Here is a 25921-nt window from a genome sequence, read left to right as displayed (position 1 = left end):
TCTCTCCTAGCCTCGGTGGAAAAAGCCTGCTTGCATTCACTCTATCTATACCCATCAAAATCTGATACACCTCTATCAAATCTCCCCTCATTCTTCTACGCTCCAGGGAATAAAGTCCTAACCTATTCAATCTCTCTCAATAACTCAGCTTCTCAAGTCCCAGCAACATCCTCGTGAACCTTCTCTGCAGTCTTTCAACCTTAATTTTCAATCTCTGTCTGTGGAATCCCTCTGCAATCTTAAAGAAATGAAACAGGCCACTTCTTAGCCTTCTGTTTTCTCAAGGAAAGAGCCACAGCCTGTTCCGTGTTTTCTGATACCTGGGCAGCATGGTGGCAGAGTGGTTAGCACTGCTGCCTCACAGCACCAGGGATCCTGGTTTGATTCCCAGCCTCGGGTCACTGTGTGGTGGCTGCATGTTCTCCCCATGTCTGCGTGGGTTTCCTCTGGGTGCTCTGCTTTCTTCCCACGGTCTGAAAGATGTGGATTGGCCATGCTGAAATGCCCATTAATGTCCCAAGATGTATAGGTTAGTGGAATTAGTGGGGTAAATATGTGGGGTTATGGGGATGGGGCATGATGATGATGCTTTATCAGAGAGTTAGTGTAAACTTGGTGGACTGAATGGCCTCCTGCTGCACTGTAGGAATTCTATGATCTGTGAAAAGATGAAAGGAGGCTCGAGTGGAGTATAAGATTACCATGGACTGGTTGGGTTGACTGCCCTCTTTCTAAGCCATTGATATCTGATTTGATTTGGTTTGATTTATTATTGTCACATGTATTAGTATACAGTGAAAAGTATTTCTTCTTGCGTGCTGTGTAGACAAAGCATACCATGGCTGTAAATTGGGACAATTCTCTAACATTATCCCTTATTATACATTCCCCCATTTCTGCCTGTAGGGGACCTACATTTCTCTTAACCAACCTCTTTCTCTTCACATATCTACATTGTTAGTCTTTATGTTTCCTGCAAGCTTACTTTCGTACTGTATATTCCCCTTCTTAATCAATCCCTTTCTTGATTAGAAAGGAAACCAGAACTAGAGGGCACAGCCTCAAAATAAGGCGGGGGGGGGGCTGCAGTTTAGAACAGAATTGAGGAGGAACTTCTTCACTCAGAGGGTGGTGAATCTCTGGAATTCTCTGCCCGTTGAAGTGGTGGAGGCTGCCTCGCTGAGTATATTTAAGACACGGGTAGATAGGTTTTAGATAGATAAGGGAATTAAGGGTTATTGGGAGAAAGCGGGAAAGTGGAACTGATCCACTTCAGATCAGCCATGATCTTATTGAATGGCGGGGCAGGCTCGAGGGGCTAGATGGTCTACTCCTGCTCCTATTTCTTATGTTCTTACGTTGATCCTTCTTTGCCGAATTCTAAACTGCTCCCAATCCTCTGACCTATTATTTTTCTTGGCCAATCTATATGCCTCTTCCTTGTATCAGATACTCTCTCTAATTTCCTTTGTAAGCCTTGGATTGGTCCTTTAACCCATTTTGCTTTTGTGCCAGACAGGAATAAGCAATTGCTGCAGTTACCCCATGAGTTCCTTGAATGTTTGCCATTGCCTATCCACTGACATCCCTTTGAGTAACTCTGCCCAATCTATGAAGGCCAACTCACGCCTCATACCCTCAGTTTCCTTCATTAAGATTCAGCACCCTAGTCTGTGAATCAACTACTCTGCTCTCCATTGGGACAAAAAATTTTATCTTGTTATGATCGCTCATCCCCAAGGGGTGTCATACAGCTAGATTGGTAATGATTCCCTTCTCGTTTCACAGTACCCACTTTAAGACGGCCTGTTTTTTAACTGGTTCCTCCACATATTCAAGATGGTCAAGAAAACCATCCAGGAATTCCTCCTCTCTGACATTGTAGCTAATTTAATTTGCCCAATCTACGTGCAGATTAAAATCACCCATGATCACTGATATTCTCTTATCACATACATCTCTAATTTCATGTTTAATGCCATTCCCAACATCACCTCTGCTGTTTGGGGGTCTATATATGACACCCATTCACGTTTTTTGCCTCTTAGTATTTCTCAACTCTGTTGGAACATAAAAAGACACAGACCGGCACCCTCTAGTTTCAGCAAGTTTTTGAGTGGCACAGTGGTGAGCACTGCAGCTTCAGAGCTCCAAGGACCTGGGTTCGATTCCAGGCTCAGGGCACTAAGTGGGCAGAGTTTGCACATTGTACGCGTGGGTTTCCTCTGGGTGCTCCAGGTTCCTCCCACATTCCAAAGATGTGCCAATCAGGTGAATTGGCCATGCTAAATATTCCCTTAGCACGCCCAAGATGTGTAGGTTAGGGGAATTAGCCATGGTATTACGTGAGGGGTTACAGGCACAGGATGATGGATGGGAGGGCGTGAGTGGGATGTATCTTCAGAGAGTTGATGCAGACCCGATAGGACAAATGGCCTCTTTCTGCACTGTAAGGATGTTATGGCTCTCAAGTATCATTAAAAAATGGAGGATAAGTTTCATGGAATTGTTGAGATCAGCGTTGAGCCCAGAAGTGGACAGAAATGTAAGAATGGGTGTAAAATGGTCAAATGAAACAGCAAGGGACAGGAGGGTCATGGTCATGCTTGCAGACTGAGCAGAGGTGGTCAGCAAGGAGATGGGCTTGAAGCAGAGTCCCACAGGGGGAGGCAATGGCCTGGTGGTATTATCACTAGACTATTAAATCCAGAAACTCAGCTAATGTTCTGGGGACTGGGGTTCGAATCCCGCCACGGTAGGTGATGGAATTTGAATTCAGTTTAAAAAACAAAGTCTGGAATTAAGAATCCACTGATGACCCTGAAACCATTGTCGATTGTTAGAAAAACCCACTCATGTCCTTTAGGGAAGGAAATCTGCTGTCCTTACCTGGTCTGGCCTACATGTGACTCCAGATACACAGCAATGTGGTTGACTCTCAACTGCCCCTCAAGGGTAATTAAAGATGGACAATAAACGCTGGCCAATCAGCGATGCCCATGTCCAACAAATGAATAAAAAAAGTCGTAAGAGGTAGAGAAAGGAAGAGAGAAAGTTCCAGAACTTGGTGCCTTGGCAGCTGGAAGCACCACTGCTAAGTCAGGGTGAAAGAAACAGGGTATATGTGAGTGCTGGAAATGGAGGAACGTACGGATCTCGGAGCAGGTGAGGGGCTGGCGAACGTTAAGGGAGACAGCCCGAGGATAGATTTAAAGCTTCTCAAACTTGTGAAGCAGGAACTATTCCCAATTATCCATTCCAGGCACTAAAGAGGTTGTCATGGGAACTCGTCCAAGTATTGTGAGCACAGGAAAATGAAGCACTTCCCGCACTAAATTGAAAAACCATGATCCCTTCCTGTGAGATTTGTCCGTATAAAATTGAATAAATTGGCCTTGAGTGACAGGCATTTTTATTGCATTTGGGTGAGAGATTGCTTTCTTTTGATGTAACACCAGTTTGGGGTCCTGCCCGCGAATTGTTCAGTTAGAGCAGGATACCTTTCGAGTCCGGTTGGTGTCAGACACGGCTGAGTGCGTAGAACTTTCACCCCCTCGTCAGTATTGTGGGTTCGAGTCTCAACCAGAGGTTTGAACATACAATCTAGCCTGACACTGCAGCGCAGCACTGAGAGAGTGCGACACTATCAGCAGTCAGCACTGCTGATTCACAGCGCCAGGGACCCGGGTTTGATTCTGGCCTTGGGTGACCGGGTGGAGTTTGCACATTCATCGACACCGTCCAGGCCCTAAGCCCGTAACCCCACATATTTATCCTAAACCCCACATATTTACCCTGCACCCCAAACACATTTACCCTACAAATCCCCCTGACACTAAGGAGCAACTTAGCGTGGCCAGTTGGCCTAACCCGCACTTTTTTTTGGACTGTGGGAGGAAACCGGAGCACCTGGAGGAAACCCATGCAGACACGGGGAGAACATGCAGACTCCACACAGACAGTGACCCGAGGCCGGAATTGAACCCAGGTCCCTGGCGCTGTGGGGTAGCAGTGGTATCCACTGTGCCACATGCTGCCCTGTGGATTTACCCTTCAAGGTGGAGGAGGGATATTGGCTGGAACGTGTCAGGCAATTTTTACCCAATTCCTTACTGAAAGTTCCTCTGACCTCCCTCTCAAGTTGGTGCACTCCATCTATGTCATCACAACAGCCTTTTCGTGGGGGGCGATGGCCTAGAAGTGTTATCACTACTCTATTAAATCCTGAAACTCAGTGAATCATAGAATCCCTACAGTGCAGAAGGAGGCCATTCGGCCCATCGAGTCTGCACTGACAATAATCCCACCCAAGCCCTATCCCCGTAACTCGACATAGTTACCCTGCTAATCATTCTAACCTACGCACCATGGGACATTAAGGGGCAATTTAGCCTGGCCAATGCGCCTAACCCGCACATCTTTAGACTGTGGGAGGAAATCAGAGCACCCGGAGGAAACCCAGGCAGACACGGGGACAACATGCGCTGTGAGGCAGCAGTGCTAGCCACTGTGTCCCCCACCACCACCACAACAACCCCCCCTCCCCCCGCCCGAGTTCTTGAGCCACAACGGAGGTCAGTGTGAAGATCAAATGGGAAGAATAATTTATGACGCAGCAACTGTGCTGAAACATCTGGGCCTTCAAACAACTCGAGTGATATTTTCAGTGCAAACGCGAATAAGACAGTTAATGGTATTGAAATGTCTCTGAGCACTTTAATCAGTGAGTCTCTGTTTGAAGCCAAGTGGTGCTGATCAAGGAGTCGTTAAAAGAGATGGTGAAAATAAAATCCTTGGATTTCAGATCAAGTAACACTCTTGTGCTTCTTTTTTGATATATATATAGAGTCATTTCATCCTTCAGCAATCCCGACCCTTAAATCTCGTAGTAAAATTTCCCAGACAAGTTCAAGGGGTGTGTTTTTCTGTGCAGTTGGATATCTGGGATGACTGACACAAGGTTCTCATCAAGATGAATGTGTGTGTTGTTGACCTGTCTTCAAGCTGTTTCAATAACAGCGGTGGTACTGGGGGGGTGCTGAGTGCAGGAGAGAGGCCGTGGGGGTTGGGGGGGCGGTGTCAGGGGAGGTGGTTGGTGCGCTGAATGTTCAAACAAGCAACTCTTTCAGAACAAGCGTTTCTGGAACATGTAAGTCGAAGTTGACTGGGGAATGACTTGTTTACTGCCCTCCCATGCCTGTTTCTGTTTGACAGTCCAGCTGGAGTCTATAACTAAATGTCTTGTCCAAAGACCCAGTTTGTGTTTCATTGGCTGTAAACGTGTAGTTGGGCACTCTCGGGACTGAAGGTTTGAGAGTCTTTTTTTTGGATGGAAGTTTGATTAGTAAATGCAATAAGCCAACATCACTTGTGCAGATGGGTTTATCGCTGTCATCCCATGTTGAAATATTAACTTGGGACATTCTTCAATCACTGCGCGGAGTCCGTGTCTCAAAGGGTTAACCGTGACAGTGAACAGTTTATTTATTAGTTACAATAAGGCTTATATTAACACTGCAATGAAGTTACTGTGAAAATCCTCTGGTCGCCACAGTCCGGCGCCTGTTCGGGTCAATGTACCTAACCAGCATGTCTTTCAGACTGTGGGAGGAAACCAGAGCAGCCAGAGGAAACCCATGCAGACACGGGGAGAATATGCAAACTCCGCACAGTAACCCAAGCTGGGAATCGAACCCGGGTCCCTGTAAAGCAGCAGTGATACCCATTGTGCCACCGTGCTGCCCCTCGTGAGTAGTAGCCTTTAACCTCCAAGCTGGAAGGCGCAAAGAAAGCAGCACGGTGCAGGCAAACAGGCACCCGAGCGTGGCTACCAGGAGATTTTCACAGTAACTTAATTGCGGTGGTAACGTAAGCCAGCTTGTGACACTAATAAATAAACCTTATGAGAGATTTTTATTTATCATTATAGAGTCATAAACAGAATCCCAACAGTATGGAAGAGGCCATTCGGCCCAAAGAGTCTGTCCTGACTCTCTGACAGTCTTCCCTGTACACTGGCGATCCAAAGTGTTTTACAGCAAAGGAAACACTCTTGAAGATTGTGGGTTCAGAATCCCACTCTGAAGATCTGAGCACCTGACTCTCCCAGATACAGAGGTGCCACCTCAGAAGAAACATTAAAAGCAGGACTTTACCTACCCTCTGGGGAGTTAGAATTTAGAGCAAGGCAACAGGCTATTCGTCCTAGTAGGTCCGCTCTGGTGTTTTATGCTTCAGGTGGGACTATTGGCCTCTAGTACACTCCAAAATTGCCATTCTAACAGCCTTCTGGGTAATTCCCTATTCGATTAATTAGTGGCCATTGTATATTTAAGGCCCAGTTCTAATCTTACTTACAAGTAGAAACCTCTTCTCCATGTCTACCCCACCAAATCTCATTCACCATCTGAAAGACTTCTCTTCAAGTCCCCTTCAGTCATCTGTTTTCTAGAGAAAAGCGGCCTAGTCTGTCAAATCTTTCCTGATTGGAGTGGGGTATTGGGCAATGTCACTGGAATAGTCATCCAGAAACCCAAGCTAATGGTCTGGGAACAATGCAGCGGGTCAAATCTCAATTCAATGGATCAATAATTCAGAACTTGAAAATCTGTCTTGGTAATGGTGATCATGAATTGTCATAAAAACCCATCTGGTTCTCTAATGTCCTTTAGGGAAGGAAATCTGCCGTCCTTACCTGGTCTGGCCTACATGTGACTCCAGAGCCACAGCAATGTGGTTGATTCTTAACTGCCCCTCTAAAAAGGCTGAACAAGACACTCAGTTTAAGAGCGATTAGGGATGGGCAACAAATGTTGGCCTTAACAATGACATCCATTTGCCATGGAAGAATTTTTAAAAAACCTCTCCATTCTAATATCATTCACTTGAATCACCAACCATAAAGGTTATAAGATGTGGGAGCAGAAGTAGGCCATTTGGCCCATCAAGCCTGCCCCAACAATTCAATGAAATCTGATGTGATAATCGTCAACTCCACTTTCCCGCCTTATCCCCATAACCCTCGATTCTCGTACTGATTAAAAACCTCTTTATCTCAGTCTTGAACATATTTAATGACCCAACCTCTACAGCTCTCTGTGGTAAAAGAATGCCACAGGTTCACTACCCTCTGAGAGAAGAAATTCCTCCCCACTTCTGTCTGAAATGGGTGACCCCCTTACTCTGAGACGATGCTCTCTGGTTCCAGACTCTCCCACAAGGGGAAACAGCCCCTCAGCACCTACCCTGTCAAGCCTCCGGAGAAAATATAGGCATTGTGTCAGGGTGGATTGGGGCAAATGGATAAACAATGTCAGTCTTGTTATATGTTTCCCAGTGGGTAGCTCTATTCCCTGAGAGGCAGGATTATCAGAAACCTGTCCCAGCTAAAATGATTTTTGTACCTCCCGCAGGCCTCGATCCCGTTCCAGAGACAGCGGGGAGGAAACTGAGGCCATCCAGGAACGTTTCTTCCGGCCTCACTTCCTGCAAGCACCGGGGGACATGGTCATTCAGGAGGGGAAGCTCTGCAGGATGGACTGCAAGGTGAGCAGAAACTGATCACTTCGTAAGATATAGGAACGTAATTAGGCCATTCGGCCCATCGAGTCCACTCCGCCATTTGATCATGGCTGATGTGTTCCTGAGCCCCATTTTCCTGCCTTCCCCCCTAACCCTTCAACTCATTACCAAATCAAAGTTTGTCTAAGTCCTCCTTAAATTTACTCACTGTCCCACCATCTACTACACTTCAGGGCAGTGAATTCCACAGATTCACAACCCTTTGGGAGAAGTAGTTTCTCCTAACTCTGTTTTAAACTTGCTACCCCTCATCCTAAGACTATGACCTCTCACCCCAGAATGCCCCATGAGAGGAAGTATCCACTCCACGTCTACTTTATCCATACCTTTTACCATCTTGTATCACCTCAATTTGATCTCCCCTCATTCTTCTCAATTCTAGGGTGTATATTCCTAAACTGTTCAATCTCTCTTCATACGCCAAACCCCTCATCTCTGGAATCAATCTAGTGAAGCTCCTCTGAACTGCCTCCAATGTCACTACATCTTTCCTCCAATAAGGGGACCAAAACTATGTACAATACTCCAGGTGCGGTCTCACCAATGCCTTGGATGGTTGCGAGAATAGCATATATTGTAATAGCAATAAAGCTGAAAATTGGAAAGGTCTGGGAAAACTCAATAAATTCTGTGGAGGAAAAGACAGGGAAAATGTTCCTTGTCTGATATGAAGTTTTAAGTTTATTTATCACGTGAGGGAGAATGTAGCATGACCAATGCACCGAACCAGCCTGTCTTTCGGAGGAAGCTGGAGCACCCAGAGGAAACCCATGCAGACTCCCCACAGACAGTGACCCTAACTGGGTATCGAACCCGGGTCCCTGGTACCGTGAGGCAGCAGTGCTAACCACTGTGCCACCATGCCACCCACGTTCTTGGGAACCAGAATTATCAGCCAGAAACTGGTAAAAAGAAATAACCTGATGGGATGTTCTCCAGTCAGGGCCCAGTGGATGGAGCACTGGGTCAAAAGGTTATGGGTTCAAATGGCTTGACACAATATCTAGGCTGGTTCTCCCAGTGCAGACCCAAAGGAGTGCTGCACTGTTGGGGGTGCTATATCTTTACGCGAAGGCCCCAGTGGTAACATTGAACATAGAAATGGGTTTGAGTTGATAGCTCCGATGTGAACTAACACTGGCATTAACACAGTGAGCTGAATGGATTCTTTCAGCTGAAGTTCCTGATTATATCACCTCTGACTCTGAAGGGGAAGAGGTCCCGTAACTCTGGCGTCATGGGGTAAGTAAATTGTGCATCTGGCTTAAGCATTGGTTTACATGCGATTCTCTGGCATTTGTTGATGTTCTCAGTAATAGCGATGACCTCGGGTCATCCAACAAAACTTAAAGACTTCCAGATGAAAATCCCAGCCCTTGTTTGCTTGATGATTCTTCGTAGGCAAACATTTCTTGTTCTTGAGGTTACTGGTTGAGGTCTTTCTTGGATTGGAGAGAAAATACTGCTGGTATAAGATAAACCTCACACTGGGTAAGCGTGCTATGCGTGTTGCTTATATCTTGAGGATCTACAGCTGAAGTGGTTTAACCCGTCTTGTCTAACTGATGTACACTTGTTGTTTTGCAACTTGACATCATGGTTCCCAAACGTTAATTCAATAAACAACACCACTGTCCACTTTGACACGGTGGCTAGCACCACTGCCTCACAGCAACTAGGGACCGGGGTTCAAGTCAGACCTTGGGCGTCTGTCCATGTGGAGTTTGCGCATTCTCCCCGTGTCTGCATGGGTTTCCTCCGGGTGCTCCAGTTTCCTTCCACAGTCCGAAAGATGTGCGTGTTAGGTGCATTGGCCGTGCCAAATTGCCCCTGAGCGTCAGGGGAATTAGTGAGGGTAAATACGTGGGGAAAGGGTGAGCGCAGACCTGATGGGCCAAATGGCCTCCTTCTGCACTGTAGGTTTTCCACGACTCTGTGATATTCCTGTCTGCCATTGACGTTGTGTTTGGAAGGATTACCCAGTTGATACTCAACCTGTCCGACCAGATTACGAGTGCCTCTTCCCTGGCCACCAGGTCCCTGAGCTTCTGGTTCAGAGGCAGGGAGCTGACACACGGCGCCACCAGACCACTGTATAATGCTAAATTAATGCAGAACTAAAATCCTGGACCTGCTGACTGGTTCCAGCATTCTCGGATTTTGTCTCCAACTTCCAGTGTCCGCAGTATTCCGTTCTTATTTAATGAGGCTGACGGGTCACATTCCATCCGGCCGCCCCCTGCCCGGAAGGGAAGCTAACTCATCCTGTGCCAGTCCCCCCACTGAATTACCTGCTGGATGGTGGGTCTTCACCAGGGCAGCAAGTCCCACCCTCGAGTGCGTCTGGTTGAGCCGATAGGCCAGCAACTCCGACAGCACCAAGATCTCCGTAAGTTTATTTATTAGTGTGACAAGTAGGCTTACATTAACACTGCAATGAAGTTACTGTGAAAATCCCCTAGTCGCCGCACTCCGGCGCCTGTCCAGGTACACCGAGGGAGAATTTAGCACGGCCAATGCACCCTAATCAGCTCGTCTTTAGGACTGTGGAAGGGAGCCGGAGGAAACCCACGCAGACACGGGGAGAACGTACAGGCTCCACACAGACAGTGACCCGAGCCGGGATTTGAACCCGGATCCCTGGCACTGTGAGACAGCAGTGCTAACCGCTGTGCCACCGTGCTGCCTGATGGCGCATCACCACCTTCTCAAGGGCAACTCGCGATGGGCAGTAGACGCTGACCGAGCCAGAGATGCCCATGTCCCAGGAAAGGGCTTTAAAATTATAAGAGAGCTTAATTGGCTGAGAAGCCCTTTGAGTTAGAGTCATAGAGGTTTACAGCATGGAAACAGGCCCTTCGGCCCAACTTGCCCATGCCGCCCCTTTTTTTTTTAAACCCCTAAGCTAACCCCAATTGCCCACATTTGGCCCATATCCCTCTATATCCATCTTACCCATATAACTGTCCAAATGCTTTTTAAAATTGTACCCTCCTCTACTACTGCCTCTGGCAGCTTGTTCCAGACACTCACCACCCTCTGTGTGAAAAAATTGCCCCTCTGGACGCTTTTGTATCTCTCCCCTCTCACCTTAAAACCTGTGCCCTCTAGTTTTAGACTCCCCTCCCTTTGGGAAAAGATGTTAATTTTCCAGCTGATGTATGCCCCTCATTATCTTAAGGACCTCTGTGGTCCTCTACGTCCTGAGGTTGTGAAAGGTGTTACATAAAAGCGAGTCTGGTGTTTCCTTGTCACAGTGAAGTCAAGGGGAGGTGGGGAAGCTCCGTTTTCTTTTGAAGTTCGGATCACCGCAGGCTGGATTGCCCTCGCATCTTGAGCGGCAGACTGCAGTGAATTATAGGTACGAAAGGCAGACGGAATGTTAACATAATAACCTGGGGGCATTTCTGACAACAGCTCGTAAGAGACATTATGCACGCACGTATCATTTCCACTTAGATAACACGAATCAAAATGCAGACGCTTGAGCTCGAACCCCTTCTGGACTGAGTCAGATTGGCTGAGCCACGAGATCACAGCCCAACCAGAATCGTGGAGTTGGACCGTTTTTGTTTCTGAACAGGCCCCATGCCAGGAAGCTGAGACATTTCCCCAGCTCCAGGTGTGAATTTGCAACGTGGAGGTCAATGTATTAAAATCGCCTGACTGGTGATCTTCACCAACCGTGATAAAAACATGTCACCATCAGCATAAAGCCTCCCCTTTGAAGCCTCATAATAGCTCATCAAGGTTTAGACAGCCAAACCCATTTGTAACAGTGTTGGTTTAACAGGTATACCCATGGCTTGTCAGTTGAGCGTAGATAATAGCTTTGGGATGGGCTTATGTCAGACACATTGCGTAGTGCACAGGAGCAGGTCACCTCCCTGTTTATGTTCCAGCACTGAAACCTCACAAAGGGGACTCTTATCTCCACATCTCCTCTGTGTCCCTTATCTCCATATCTGGAGGTGGTGGGCGTTTTCCCACGGGAAACGTTTAAACTCTATTATGTTTTCTTTACATCGCCCCCCACTCCACTCCTGCTGCTGAAGCATACATGAGGTGAATGTGAGATGTACCAAAATTACAAAATTGGGGGTCAGGAAAAGGCCGGTTGTTCCGGCGAGTGTTGACAATGTCAGAATGGTCAGAGAATCAGGACTGAGCACTGACGCCAACGTTCAGGTCCCACGCTCACTGACGTCAGCATCTGGGCCTGACGTGCACTGGCCACCCCCCCCACCCACAGCCCTCCCCATGTCCATCTCCCCAACACTCCTATCACCGCCAGGGCCAATGAGGAAGAAAGATCCTCTGGAAGGTTCCTCTCCAAATGAATGAGATCAATCCACGAGATCCAGCAGACCAAGTGGTGCTTACCTTCCACCTGATGCCTCCGGAATCTTCTGTCATCTTTCTTTTGCCTGGATTCTGTCTTCGTTTGGTACCTTTGCTATTCAGATGAGGCTTTGAGCTGATAGCTATTAGCTGTGACAGATAGCAGTTGCAGTGTGTCTGGAGCTGTGTGGCAGGTATCTTTCTCCAGTTTGCGCCACTGCCCCCATGCCTCCCCCCCCCCCGCCATCTCTTATACCCCGATGACATTCCAACATTCCCACGATAGCATTGGTTCTCAGGTTACCAAAACATCAAATTTAAATCTAATAGGCTGCTGTTACCCAAGTGCCTGATTTAAATTGATTGGTTAAATTCAAAAGGCTGTTCTGATTTAAGTGCCTGAAGCCTGTAACAAAAGCAACCCTGCTGTTTTGCCTTTCAGCACAAGTGTTTTAATCTGTGTACTGCTTATACACCTGCAATTTTTTAAAAAATTCTTTGTTAAACTTTAAGTACAGAAAAAACACTACTTTTTTTTAAACGGATCATGGGATACTTTCACCTGTTAGCATTTTACAATTTTTAAAAATAATTTTACAAACAGCAACTTTGCAACAACCCTAACTTGGAAATATATCACCATTCCTTCACTGTCACTGAGCCAAAACCCTGGAGTTCCCTCCCTAACAGCACTGTGGGTGTACCTACAGCACGTGGACTGCTGTTGGTTCAAGAAGGCGGCTCACCACCACCACTTTCTCAGGGGCAACTGAGATGGACAATAAATGCTAGTCCAACCAGTGGCACCCACACCCCGTAAACACATTTTTAAAGATGCTCTTGTTTTTAAAACAATTTGAGGGGGAAAATGGTGCTTCAGTTTAACATCTAATCTGAAGCACAGAACCTCTGATGATGCAGCTGTCCCAAAGTATTGCGATGGTAGCCCCAGCTTTGGGTTTTGGTTTCAGGCCTCTGAGGAGTAAAGTTATTGATTAGTCACAAGTCGGCTTACATTAACACCGCAATGAAGTTACTGTGAAAATCCCTTAGTTGCCGCACTCTAGCACCTGTTCGGGTACACTGAGGGAGAATTTAACATGGCCAATGCACCTAACCACCACGTCTTTCGTACTGTGGGAGCACCCGGAGGAAACCCACACAGACTCGGAGAATGTGCAAACTCCACACAGGCAGTGACCCTAGTCGGGAGTTGAACCCAGGTCCCTGGAGCTATGAGGCAGCAGTGCGTGAACCAAGAAACATCTGACTCAGAGGAGAGAGAATGCTAGCAGCAAACTTCAGACTGACACCCAAAGCTGACGCATAAATGGAAACCTTGGCTTACAAAGTAATAACACACCTCAGGAGAATGTTCTGTGGTGTGATTAATCTGTTATCCCTTTCATGTCTGTCTCAGTCACAGTTGCCTGAGGGGGAAACTGCTGTGTTGCATGCTCACCAGTTCTCCCATGTGTGTTTTCCTACAGGTCAGCGGTCTTCCAACTCCAGACCTAATCTGGCAACTGAATGGGAACCAGATCCGTTCCGACAACAGCCACAAGATGCTCGTGCGTGAGAATGGCGTTCACTCCCTGGTCATTGAACCAGTCACTTCCAGAGACGCTGGGATGTACACCTGCATAGCCACCAACCGAGCTGGCCAGAACTGTTTCAGTCTCGAGCTAATCGTTGCAGGTACGATCTACAATAGGGGAGGCGATGGCCCCATGGTATTATCGCTAGATTATTAATCCAGAAACTCAGCTAACGTTCTGGGTACCCAGGTCCAAATCCTGCCACATTATAGAACCTGAATTCTATAAAAAATATCTGGAATTAAGAATCTACTGATGACCATGAAACCATTGTCAATTGTCGGAAAAACCCATCTGATTCACTAATGTTCTTCAGAGAGGAAATTTGCCGTCCTTACCCAGTCTGGGCTACATGTGACTCCAGAGCCACAGCAATGTGGTTGACTCTCAACTGCCTTTCAAGGGCAAATATTTGATTTATTATTGTCATCTGTATTAGCATACAGTGAAAAGTACTGTTTCCTGCACGCGATACAGACAAAGCAGATAAAGAAAAAATGGACAGAGTGCAGAATGTAGTGTTACAGTCATAGCTGGGATGTAGAAAAAGATCAACTTAATGCAAGGTAAGCCCATTCAAAAGTCTGATGGCAGCAGGGAAGAAGCTGTTCTTGAGTCAGTTGGTACATGTCCCTCAGACTTTTGTATCTTTTTCCCGAAAGAAGAAGGTGGAAGAGAGAACGTCTGGGGTGTGTGGGGTGCTTAATTATGCTGGTTGCTTTGCCGAGGCAGCGGGAAGTGTAGACGGAATCAATGGATGGGAGGCTAGTTTGCGTGATGGATTGGGCTTCATTCACAACCTTTTGTAGATCCTTGCGGTCTTGGGCTGAGCAGGAGCCATACCGAGCTGTGATACAACCAGAAAGAATGCTTTCTATGGTGCATATGTTAAAGTTGGTGAGAGTCATAGCTGACATGCCAAATTTCCTTAGTCTTCTGAGAAAGCAGAGGCGTTGGTGGGCTTTCTTAACTATAGTGTCAGCATGGCGGGGAACCAGGATAGGTTGTTAATGATCTGGACACCTAAAAACCTGAAGTTTTGACGATTTCTACTTTGGCCTCATTGATGTAGAGAGGGGCATGTTTCCACTAAGTTCCTGAAGTTGATGACAATATCATTGAGGAAGAGATTACTGTCATCGCACCAGTTCACCAGATTCTCCATCTCATTCCTGTGCTACTCTGTCTCGTCATTAGGGATGGGCAATCAATGCTGGCCCAGCCAGTGAGGCCCATGTCCCATGAATGAAATTTAAAAAAGCCCCAATTTGAGATGGGATTGAGTCAGAGGTTATTACATCACTGAGCATCAAACAGAAGTAGGCTATCACAGTATATCACATCACCTGTCACCCAGTCCCCATCAGATCTCCCAGACTGGGTATACACGCTCTGGCTAACACTATCAAATTTACTACAGTACAGCGTTTAATACTGAGGCAGAATTGAATTAAACCTCTCACATAGATCACAATTGTGTAAACTCCCCTCTCAGATGTTCATCCCAGTGTGAGTCTGGTCCCTGTGTCTCCGAGTATCCCCACCCAACCATCAAAAATTAGTCACTGGATGTTCTATATCTGGGTAACTTGCTTAAAGGAAGAAATAGTCTAGCAATAATACCACGAGGCCATTGCCTCCCCCATGATGCCCAACCCTTTATCTTGTAGCTATTTCCCTTTGTTCAAGACCGTCTCCTCTTTGTAACTGTTGGAGTGCCTAACAGAGCAGCAATCCTCACTGGGCTGAGACTGGGACATTGGTTGTCTCACCCAATCAGCTTTCCATCAACAATATTGGAAAATGAACAGAAGCTTGGGCCTGAATGTGCCCCCAGCATCTGAAGAGTCAGCAGGCAACACATTCCCGCCAATTCCTGCAATCCCAATGCCATTTTCTGCTGTCAAGCATTGATTGGCAGAGGCAGGAAATCCACCCAACCACGCCGACAGCTTTTCAGTCACTCCAGGCACAGCGCTGCAGTGGCCGGAAGAGGCATTGCAGGGAGGGCTTCCTGGCCTCAAGTACCAGGGACCTGAGGACAAAGTCATTGGCAGGAGCTGGGGAATGGCTTTTAATTGGCTAATTGAGGGCCTGAATTGAGGCAAGGATGGGCTTCCCGTCCGACGCCCTTCCTGGTGTTAGAAGTACTTGTCACGCCATGACATTCAAGGCTACGGGCCAAGTGCTGGCAAGTGGAATTAGATGGGCAGGTCATGCATCGATGTGGAATCGATGGGCCGAAGGGCCTCTTCTGCACTGATTCTGTGAGGTCACAGCAGACGGAAACCCGGGGAAATCCCCTCCGTGCGGCTCCATGCCTGGGAGAAGCGGGATATGGTGAGGGGAGCGTGAAATTCTGACCTCGGAATTCAACCCTTGTGGCAAAATGAGATTCCGAGTTTCTTTTTCTCTGACTGACTTCATTGTGTTCCTCCCCGACAGCTAAAGAGATGGTCAGAGCCCCGGTATTTATCGAGAAGCTGCAGAACACCGGGGTGGCCGAGGGATATCCGATACGGTTAGAGTGTCGTGTCTTTGGTGTGCCGTACCCTCAGATCTTCTGGAAGAAGAACAACGAGTCTCTTACTCAGAACACGGAGCGAGTAAGGTGAGCGGAGCTCGGGATTTCCTGCCCAGCCGAGGGTTGGTTGTAGTGATGTGCACGTGCCTTTAAGGGTGCATTTCTTGAACTGTAGTCCATCGCTGTCCGTCATGAGACAGGACGAGATATTGGTAACCCAATGTGCTCGATAGACTGAGCACTACAGTAATCCTATTGCTCAGGCCCATCTTGGACACCCATCTCTGACTGCCCTTGACAAGACGGTGATCGGCTGCCTTCCAGAGTGGCTTTCTCGGCCATTTCAGAGGGCAGTTAAGAGCCAATCGCATTGTTCTGCTTCAAGGGTCACATGTCAGCCAAATTAGACAGGAACTGGGGGATGTGGATTGGGAGCGGCTATTTGCGGGCAAATCCACATCTGGCACGTGGGAGGCTTTTAAAGGACAGTTGATTAAAGTGCAGGCCCTGCAAAAATGAGGAATAGAAATGGCAGGATTTGGGAACCATGGATGACGAGGGAAATTGTAAGCTTAGTCAGAAGGAAAAAGGAAGCATATGATAGGCCAATAAAAAAATGATGAAGCCCTCGAAGGAGTAGAGTAAAAGTAGGAAGGAGCTTAAACGTGGAATTAGGAGGGCTGAAAGGAGTCATGAGTTATTGTTAGCAAACAGAGTCAAGGAGAATTCCAAGGCTTTTTATATTAGGAGCGAGAGGATGGCAAGAGAAAGAGTAGGCACACTCAAGGACAATGGAGGGAAGTTATACATGGAGAAAATGGGTGAGATCCTTAATGAGTGCTTTATCTCGGTATTGACCAAGGAGAAGGACATGACGGATGTTGAGGTCAGGGATAGGTGTGTGAATGAGAATCACTGTATTGAGGGAGGAAGTGTTGAGTAGCCTAAATTGCATTAAGGTAGACAAGTACCCAGGGCCAAATGGGATCTATCCCAGGTTACAGTGGAAGGCAAGGGGAGAAAGTAGCTGGAGCCTTAACAGGTATCTGCCAAAGGAAGTGGTTGAGGCAGGGACAATAGCAACATGCAAAAACATTTGGATAAGTACATGGATGGGAAAGGATTGGAGGGGTTTAGGCCAAACACAGGCAGTTGGGACTAGCTGAGAGGGCACTATGGTCAGCGATGACAAGTTGGGCCGAAGGGCCTGTTTCCATGCTGGATTGCTTTATTGCTGGACAAGGATGAGCCATCAGGTTTTTACAACAATCCAGTAAGTTTCATTGTTATCAATAACTGAGCCAGCTTTTATTCCAGCTTTATTTCATGAGTTGTACTACATTACCCTCCATGCTGGGATGTGAGCTCACGTCTCTCGATTACTAATCAGTAGCATAACCGCTGTGAAGCCTCCCCCCCTCTAAGCTGGAAAAATTCCCTTTTGTTAAAGGAACTCCCTCCCTAACAGCACTGTGGATGTACCTACACCACATGGACTGCAATGGTTCAAGGAGGCAGCTCACCACCACCTTCTCAAGGACAATCAGGGATGGGCAAATAAATGCTGGTCTAGCCAGTGACACCCACATTCCCCGAAAGAACAGAAAAAAGAGCACGTGTGAAACCACTTCATAGATCCCTACAGTCCAGAAGGAGCCATTCGGCCCATCGAGTCAGCACTGACCACAATCCCACCCAGACCCTATTCCCGTAACATGGCCAATCCACCTAACCTGCACATCTTGGGACTGTGGGAGGAAACCAGAGCACCCAGAGGAAACCCACGCAGACACGGGGAGAACGCACAGGTAGTGACCCAAGCCAGGAATCGAACCCAAGTCCCTGAGGCTGTGAGGCAGCAGTGCTAACCACTGTGCCACCGTGCCGCCCATAATTTCATTATAAATTGAGATGTTAGGTTTGTATCTCCTGTAAACAATCAAATTCCACAGATTCAATCACCTTGAAACTCTCTCTCCAGTTAGAACATAGAACATTACAGCACAGTACAGGCCCTTCAGCCCTCAATGTTGTGCCGAGCTATGTCCAATCCCAAGATCAAGCTATCCCACTCCCCATCATTCTGGTGTGCTCCATGTGCCTGTCCAGTAGCCTTCTGAAAGCTCCTAAAGTGTCCGACTCCACTCTCACAGCAGGCAGTCTATTCCACACCCCAACCACTCTCTCAGTGAAGAATCTACCTCAATCTTTAACCCTCAGCGAACCCTTCATCAGATAAGAAGAGCATAATTACAGTTTATTCAAATCCCTTCAATTCTGAAGCCATCCACTGAAAAGGGAACCACAGAGTCAAAGTTGTTTTAAATGTATGTATGTGGGTAAAATGTGTCTGTCTATTATTAAAGCATAGTCATTTTCTGCGCTGTTCTATATCTTCTGATGCAGATGCATTCATTAACAACTATAGCATGTATTTATATAGCACCTTTAAGGCAGAGAAATATCCCAAGACGTTTCACAGGATTGTCAGACGGAGCTTTGACGATAAGTAATTAAGGAGATATTATGATAGGTTACCAAAGACAGAAGCTTTGAGTGTCTTCAAGGAGGAGGGAAAGAGAGAGGCTAAAAGGGGTTATTGCTAGGGATTGTTTTCCAGATAGCTTTCCATTGTCAGTACAGTACAGCCAGAACATGTGCCCTCAGCTACATGTGCCCTGTCTATTTTTGCATCTTGCAGCCCTGTGGGTCAGCACGGTGGCACAGTGGTCAGCACTGCTGCCTCACAGTGCCAAGGACCTGCGTTCGATTCCCGGCTTGGGTCACTGTCTGTGTGGAGTCTGTACATTCTCCCCGCGTCTGCATGGGTTTCCTCCGGGTGCTCCAGCTTCCTCCCACAGGCCAAAAGACGTTCTGGTTAGGTGGGATTGGCCATGCTAAATTGCTCCTTAGTGTCCCAAGGTGTGTAGGTTAGGTGGATTAGCCACGATAAATGTACGGGGTATGGGGGCTAGTGTAGGGCGATGTAAACCTGAAGGCTGGGCAAACTTGATGGGCTGAATGGCGCCCTTCTGTACTGAGGGACTCTATGCTTGGGTCGCTGTCTGTGCGGAGTCTGCATGTTCTCCCCATGTCTGTGCGGGTTTCCTCCGGGCGTTCCGGTTTCCTCCCACAGTCTGAAAGACATGCTGGTTAGGTGCATTGGCCGTGCTAAATTCTCCCTCAGTGTATCCGAACAGGTGCCAGAGTGTGGCGACCAGGGGATTTTCACAGTAACTTCATTGCAGTGTTAATGTAAGCCGACTTGTGGCACTAATAAATAAATTTTAAAACTTTAAATGATTTTAAGTGTTGCCATAAACAGAGAAACAGCCGACTTCAGAGATAGAGCTCCCCTCCATTAGAATCATAGCGCCCCTACAGTACAGAAGGAGGCCATTCAGCCCATCGAATCTGCACCGATAACAATCCCCCTCCAGGCCATATCCCCATAACCCCACATATTTACCCTGCTAATCGGCCTGATACTAGGGTCAATTTAGCACAGACAGTCAACCCTAACCTGCACATCTTTGGACTGTGGGAGGAAACCGGTGCACCCAAAGGAAACCCGTGAGAGAATGTGCAATTTCTACACAGACAGTGACCCAAGGCTGGAATTGAACCCGGGTCCCTGGCGCTGTGAAGCAGCAGTGCTAACCACTGTGCCACCCTTGAATTGCTACAGTCCACACACTGTGGATTGTTAGGGAGTGAATTCCAGGATTTTGATCCAGCAACAGGGAAGGAACAGCGATGATATATTTCCAAGTCAGGATGGTGAGCGGCTTAGAGGGTAACCTGCAGGAGGTGGTGTTCCCGTGTGTCTACCGCACTTGTCCTTGGTTGTGGGTTTGGAAGGTGCTGTACGAGGAGCCTTGGTGAATCGTGGCAGTGCTGAGTGGCCTGTTGCAGGTAGAGTTGATGGGATTGCAGTGAATGTTTCCTTGTTGTAGTTCCATTCTGCTTGAGTAACCACGATACATTTTTCATCCCTCAGCATGCACCATGACAACAAGGGGTACATCTGCCTGCTAATTCAGCCAACCACAAAGGAGGATGCTGCGTGGTACACTGTGTCTGCTAAAAACGAGGCTGGGATAATATCCTGTACAGCCAAGCTGGATGTTTACAGTGAGTCCAACTCAACCCCAAAAGCGTAACATGTTCCCTGATTTGTCAGAAGCATTTGCATTCATATAGCCACTTGGGGCCTGGGTTTAATGCCTTATCTGAAAAACGGCACCTCCAACGGTGAAGCAGCTGGATATAGCGCTTGTGGGGAGCATGATCAAAGGTTATGGGGAGAAAGCAGGATTAGGGCTATTGAGTTGGACGATCAGCCATGATCGTGATGAATGGTGGAGCAGCTCAAAGGGCCAAATGGCCTCCTCCTGCTCCTATCTTCTATGTTGCTATATTAGTACGCCATGGGGTTTGCAAGGTGACACAGTGGTTAGCACTGCTGCCTCACAGCGCCAGGGACCCAGGTTCGATCCCAGCTTGGCTCACTGCCCATGCGGAGTCTGCACGTTCTCCCCATGTTTATGTGGGTTTTCTCCAGGCGTTCTGCTTTCCATCCCACCGTCTGAAAGTCGTGGTGGTGAGGTGCATCGGCCAAGCCAAATTATCCCTCAGTGTATCCAAAAGTGTGGTGACTAGGGGATTTTCACAGTAACTTCATTAACTGTTAAAGTAAGCCTACTGTGACACTCATAAATAAACTTCAGTAAGAAAAAATTTGTTTATGGGCTGTGTCCACAGCAATTATTGCCCATCTCTAAGGGCATTTTTTTTAAGAGTTGACCACATTGCTGTGGGTCTGGAGTCATAGGTAGGCCAGAACAGGTAAGGACAGCAGATTTCCTTCCCTAAAGGACATTGGTGAACACAGATGGGATTTTATGACAATCGCAAATGGCTTCATGGTCAGCATTAGATTTTTATTTTCCGATTTTTATTGGATTGAAGTTTCACCATCTGCCATGGCAAGATTTGAACCCGTGTCCCCAGAACATTGCCCTGGGTCTCACGGTTACTAGTCCAGTGACAGTACCACTATGTCACTGCCTCGACAGTGAAGAGTCAACCTTGATTTTGCACTAGAGCCTGGACCTGTAACCTCTTAATTTAAGTAGCATCTGTCACATCCTGGGGCCGTCCCAAAACCTTCACCCAGCCAATGACTTACAAAGAGCAGAAAGGTTAATGGTAGAGAGTTCTAAAGCTTAAAGATCATGAGAAGAATCTTGCCTGAGGGCAATGACATTTAAACATCACACAGTTCCAGTGCGCATCACAGCCAATGAAGTAACTTGGAACAAGTAGAGATGTTACAGCAATGGTCTGGTTATCAGATCTTCATTACATGTGACAGTTTTTGTCTCAGCACGATGATTTGTGCCGCTGAAAAAGATGTATCAAAGGCTTTCGTCTTGTACTCATCAGGCCACTTGACAAGAACAGCAAAGTTAAAGTTTATTTACTTATTAGTCACAAGTAAGGCTTACATTAACGCTGCAATGAAGTCATTGTGAAAATCCCCTCGTTGCCTCACTTGCCTGTTCGGATACACTGAGGGAGAATTTAGCACGGTCAACGCACCCGAACCAGCATGTCTTTTGGACTGTGGGATGAAACCGGAGCATCCGGAGGAAACCCACGCAGTCACGGGGAGAATGTGTTGACTCCACGCAGACAGTGATCCAAGCCAGGGATCAAACTCAGGCCCCTGGCACTCTGAGGGAGCAGTGCAAACCACTGTGCCACCCTGCTGCCCGATTTACCGATATAAGTGCCAATGTAAGTGTGGAAAACAATCATTTATACAGTGTGAGAAGAGAGTGCTGATTGGTTGGCAAGTAGACCCTGGTTGCTTGAAATTTAAACCTCGGGTAGTTTGACCCTGATTGGTCAAGGCATTGCCCTGAGGAATGATCCAGCAAATGGCTCTCACTTACTTTGTTTAGCTGGAACAGTTGCAATGTGTGTACATGTTCTTCCTGTCTGCAAAGAGCAGAAACCTGTCTATTAAGACATGTAAGAACATAAGAAATAGGAGCAGGAGTAGGCCAACTAGCCCTTCGAGCCTGCCCCGCCATTCAATAAGATCATGGCTGATCTGTCGTGGCTCAGTTCCACATTCCCGCCCTCTCCCCATAACCCTTAATCCCCTCTCTTATCAAAAACCCATCAACCCGCGTCTTAAAAATATTTAGCGAGGTAGCCTCCACCACTTCAACGGGCAGAGAATTCCAGGGATTCACCACCCTTTGAGTGAAGAAGTTCCTCCTCAACTCCGTTCTAAACCACCCCCCCTTTATCTTGAGGCTGTGTCCCCTAGTCCTACTATCCTTTCTGAGCGGGAAGAGTCTCTCCACCTCTATCCTATCCATCCCATTCATCATCTTATACGTCTCAATGAGATCTCCCCTCATTCTTCTAAACTCTAACAAGTACAAGCCTAATTTATTCAGCCTCTCCTCATAGCTCAACCCCTTCAACTCCGGCATCAGCCTAGTAAACCTCCTCTGCACTCCCTCCAAGGCCAAAATATCCTTGCGTAAGTATGGCGCCCAAAACTGCACACAGTACTCCAGCTGCGGCCTCACCAATGCCCTATACAGCCGCAGCAAGACCTCCCTACTTTTATATTCAATCCCCCTCGCTATGAAGGCCAGCATCCCATTCGCCTTCCTGACCACCTGCTGCACCTGCAAGCTGGGTTTTTGCGACTCATGCACAAGGACCCCGAGGTCCCTCTGCACCGTCGCCTGCCGCAGTTTTTCTCCACGTAAGTAATAATCCTTCCTACCATTCTTCCTACCAAAGTGGACCACCTCGCACTTGCCAACATTAAATTCCATTTGCCAGTTCCTGGCCCATTCGCCCAGCCCATCTAGATCCTTCTGTAGACTCTCACCGCCCTCCGCACAATTTGCCTTTCCACCAATTTTGGTGTCATCAGCAAATTTCGACACCCTACACTCGGTTCCCTCCTCCAGATCATCTATATAAATGGTAAATAGCTGAGGCCCCAGCACCAACCTCTGGGGCACTCCACTAGTCACCATCCGCCAATCCGAATAGCACCCATTGACCCCCACTCTCTGCCTCCTATTTGACAACCAGCCCTCTATCCATGCTAACACCCTACCCCCAACTCCATGCCCCCTTACCTTCTGCAATTAACTCTTGTGAGGTACCTTGTCAAACACCTTCTGAAAATCAAGAAAGACCACATCCACCGGCTCTCCTCTATCCACCGCCCTAGACACATCCTCATAGAACTCCAGTAAATTTGTCAGACATGACTTCCCTTTAACGAAGCTTCCAATACACGCAAATGTTTCATACTGCGAACCGGCTGCCAATCTTAAATTGGTTGTCAGTGTAATTCTGAGTACAGTGATGATTATTTGAACAGCATTTGCTAATCATGGAATCGCATCTAATGTTGGAAGCTGTATTGAGTTTGCAAGCCTAGTCTGGTTGGGTACAGTCAGTACTTCGTCCGTTGGCTTGGACAATGTGTTTGATATGATCACCAGTTTTTGGGATATATAACCTATGTACGTATCATCATACGGATACCCAAATTCATATAGCACATTATTATTTGTATGATAGAACATCTGTTTCGCTTGATGGCAGCATCTTAGTAGTGGTGAATACCACTCGTGTTGCCATTGAGTAGTATCAATGTGATACAGCTCATTTCACCTGTTTCTCAAAGTTTTGAGATACAGGGTCAAACTACCTGGTTTAAGTTTCAAACAATGCTAGGCAGTTAACTTTCAGTCACCATCAGCTGGTGCATTCTCTCTGGCAATGCCTCTATCAATCAGACTCTGCTGGCCTACCAATCAGCACTTTCTTATTTTTCACTATAGATTGTTGTTCCCATCTTAACTTGTTGAGCGCCCTGATGACTGCGAGGTGAAAAGCTTCGACGCGTCTCATCTTTTCAGCAATGCTCAAGCCCTGTACCACCAAACGACTGTGATGTTTTGTCTCCTCACAATACACTGAGATTGAGTGCTATCCCCAACAGTGATCTAAACTCTCAGAAACTCTTTGGCTGGGATTTTCGGGCTGCGCTCACCCCAGGCTGGATATTAAGGGTGTGATTGTACTGGAGGGGATGCAGAGGGGATTCGCCCGGATGCTGCCTGGGATGGAACATTTAAGTTATGTCGAGAGATTGGACAGGCTTGGGTTGTTTTCACTGGAGCAGAGAAGACTGGGGCAGGGGGGGGTGGTGACCTGATCGAGGCGTTCGAGATTATGAGGGGCGCAGACAGAGTGGATAGGGAGCAGCTGTTCCCCTTAGTTGAAGGGTCAGTCAGGAGGGGACACAAGTTAAAAGCGAGGGGTGGGAAGTTTAGGGGGGATTTAAGGAAAATCTTCTTTACCCAGAGGGCGGTGAGGGTCTGGAATGCGCTGCCTGGGAGGGGTGGTGGAGGCGGGATGCCCCACATCCTTTAAAAAGTACCTGGATGAGCACTTGGCCCATCAGAACATTCAGGGCTATGGGCCAAGTGCTGGCAAGTGGGGCTAGGTGGGCAGGTCAGGGCCTTTCATGCATCGGTGCAGCCTCGATGGGCTGAAGGGCCTCTCCTGCACCGCATGGTGTGCTCCCACTACTACGATTCCCATGGGGGGGGGGGGGGGGGGCGGGGACAGGAAAACTCTACCCTTGCTTTATTTATAAAGCTCTTTGTCATTTTTTAATTCGTGGGACGTGGGCGTGGCTGGCTGGGCCAGCATTTGTTGCCCATCCCTAGTTGCCCGAAGACAATGAACAAAGAACAGAAACAGCCCGGGAAACAGGCCCTTTGGCCCAACGAGCCCACGCCGCCATTTTGACAGTTGAGAGTCAACCACGTTGCTGTGGCTCTGGAGTCACATGTAGGCCAGACCGGGTAAGGACAGCAGATTTCCTTCCCTGAAGGACACTAGTGAACCAGATGGGTTTTTCCAACATTGGTTTCATGGTCATCAGTAGGTTCCTAATTCCAGATATCTTTTATTGAATTCAGATTCCACCATCTGCCGTGGCGGGATTCGAACCCGGGTCCCCAGAACATTAGCTGAGTTTCTGGGTTGATAATCCACTGATAATACCACTGGGCCGTTGACTCGTCTTGCATTTACAAAGTACCATTCATGACCGCCAGGCTCAAGATCCGAAGTGCTTTGTAGCCAACGGGAGGGATGTCTCTACTTTGCTTTCGTTTGCTGAAAGCCTGTCTTTGTTTATTCACCTGCAGCTCCCCAGTGGCACCAGACTCCCAGCTCCAAGCCAAAGAAAGTGCGACCCTCCGCCAGCCGCTACGCCGCGCTCACCGACCAAGGACTCGACATCAAGTCAGCGTTCCTGCCTGAGGCTAATCCCCTCCACCTCAGCCCTCAATCCAACCTGGTGGAGAGCGACGACCTGTAGCCAAATTCTCGGGGAGAGTGAGTGTGAGAGAGAGAGAGAGAGAGAGGACGCGAACGAGGGAGAGAAAGGGGGAGAGAGGGAGAAAGAGGAGGTTATCTGGATTACACGCAGCGAGGAACTGCTTCTTGTGGTAGGGGTGGGGGAGGGTTGGCTGGGGTGGGGAGGGGAGGGGGTGTGACTGCATCCAGACTTATCATTTCGTCAAGTCCGTAGACACCAAACACCTTTGCTTTTTTTTTTAAAAAAGAAAAATATGCGTCAATACAAGAAGTGTGGGGATAGGGTGAGGACAATTTGAACAGAAATCGAAGAGAAGACTGACTGGTACTGGATTGGGTTCGGCACATTCATACATTTTATAATCCATGTCTCACCTTGCATGGTTGGATTGTAAAGTAGGTGTTTTGCTACACAGTGGCTTCAAGTTTTATT

The 25921-nt window shown here is 47.6% G+C and overlaps 1 protein-coding gene across 3 annotated transcripts in view; it reads left to right on the top strand.

Annotated features, from left to right (window-relative positions):
- The window catches only part of palld (palladin, cytoskeletal associated protein), a 291644-nt gene extending 266018 nt beyond the window's left edge, over positions 1-25626 (top strand). For all 3 annotated transcript variants that reach the window (XM_080189490.1, XM_080189488.1, XM_080189489.1), the window contains 5 exons: positions 7413-7545; positions 13413-13620; positions 15966-16131; positions 20045-20178; positions 25317-25626. In XM_080189490.1, the coding sequence (XP_080045616.1) occupies positions 7413-7545; positions 13413-13620; positions 15966-16131; positions 20045-20178; positions 25317-25489 (814 nt within the window). In that variant the 3' untranslated portion in view covers positions 25490-25626. The remainder of the gene's footprint in view (positions 1-7412; positions 7546-13412; positions 13621-15965; positions 16132-20044; positions 20179-25316) is intronic.
- The last annotated feature ends 295 nt before the right edge of the window (positions 25627-25921 follow it).

The sequence above is a fragment of the Carcharhinus amblyrhynchos genome, chromosome 5 (genome assembly GCF_965287045.1).
Source record: "Carcharhinus amblyrhynchos chromosome 5, sCarAmb.v2.hapA, whole genome shotgun sequence".
Lineage (NCBI taxonomy): Eukaryota > Metazoa > Chordata > Chondrichthyes > Carcharhiniformes > Carcharhinidae > Carcharhinus > Carcharhinus amblyrhynchos.
Note: the sequence above shows the minus strand (reverse complement) of the source record. Positions and strands in the feature narration are given on the sequence as shown.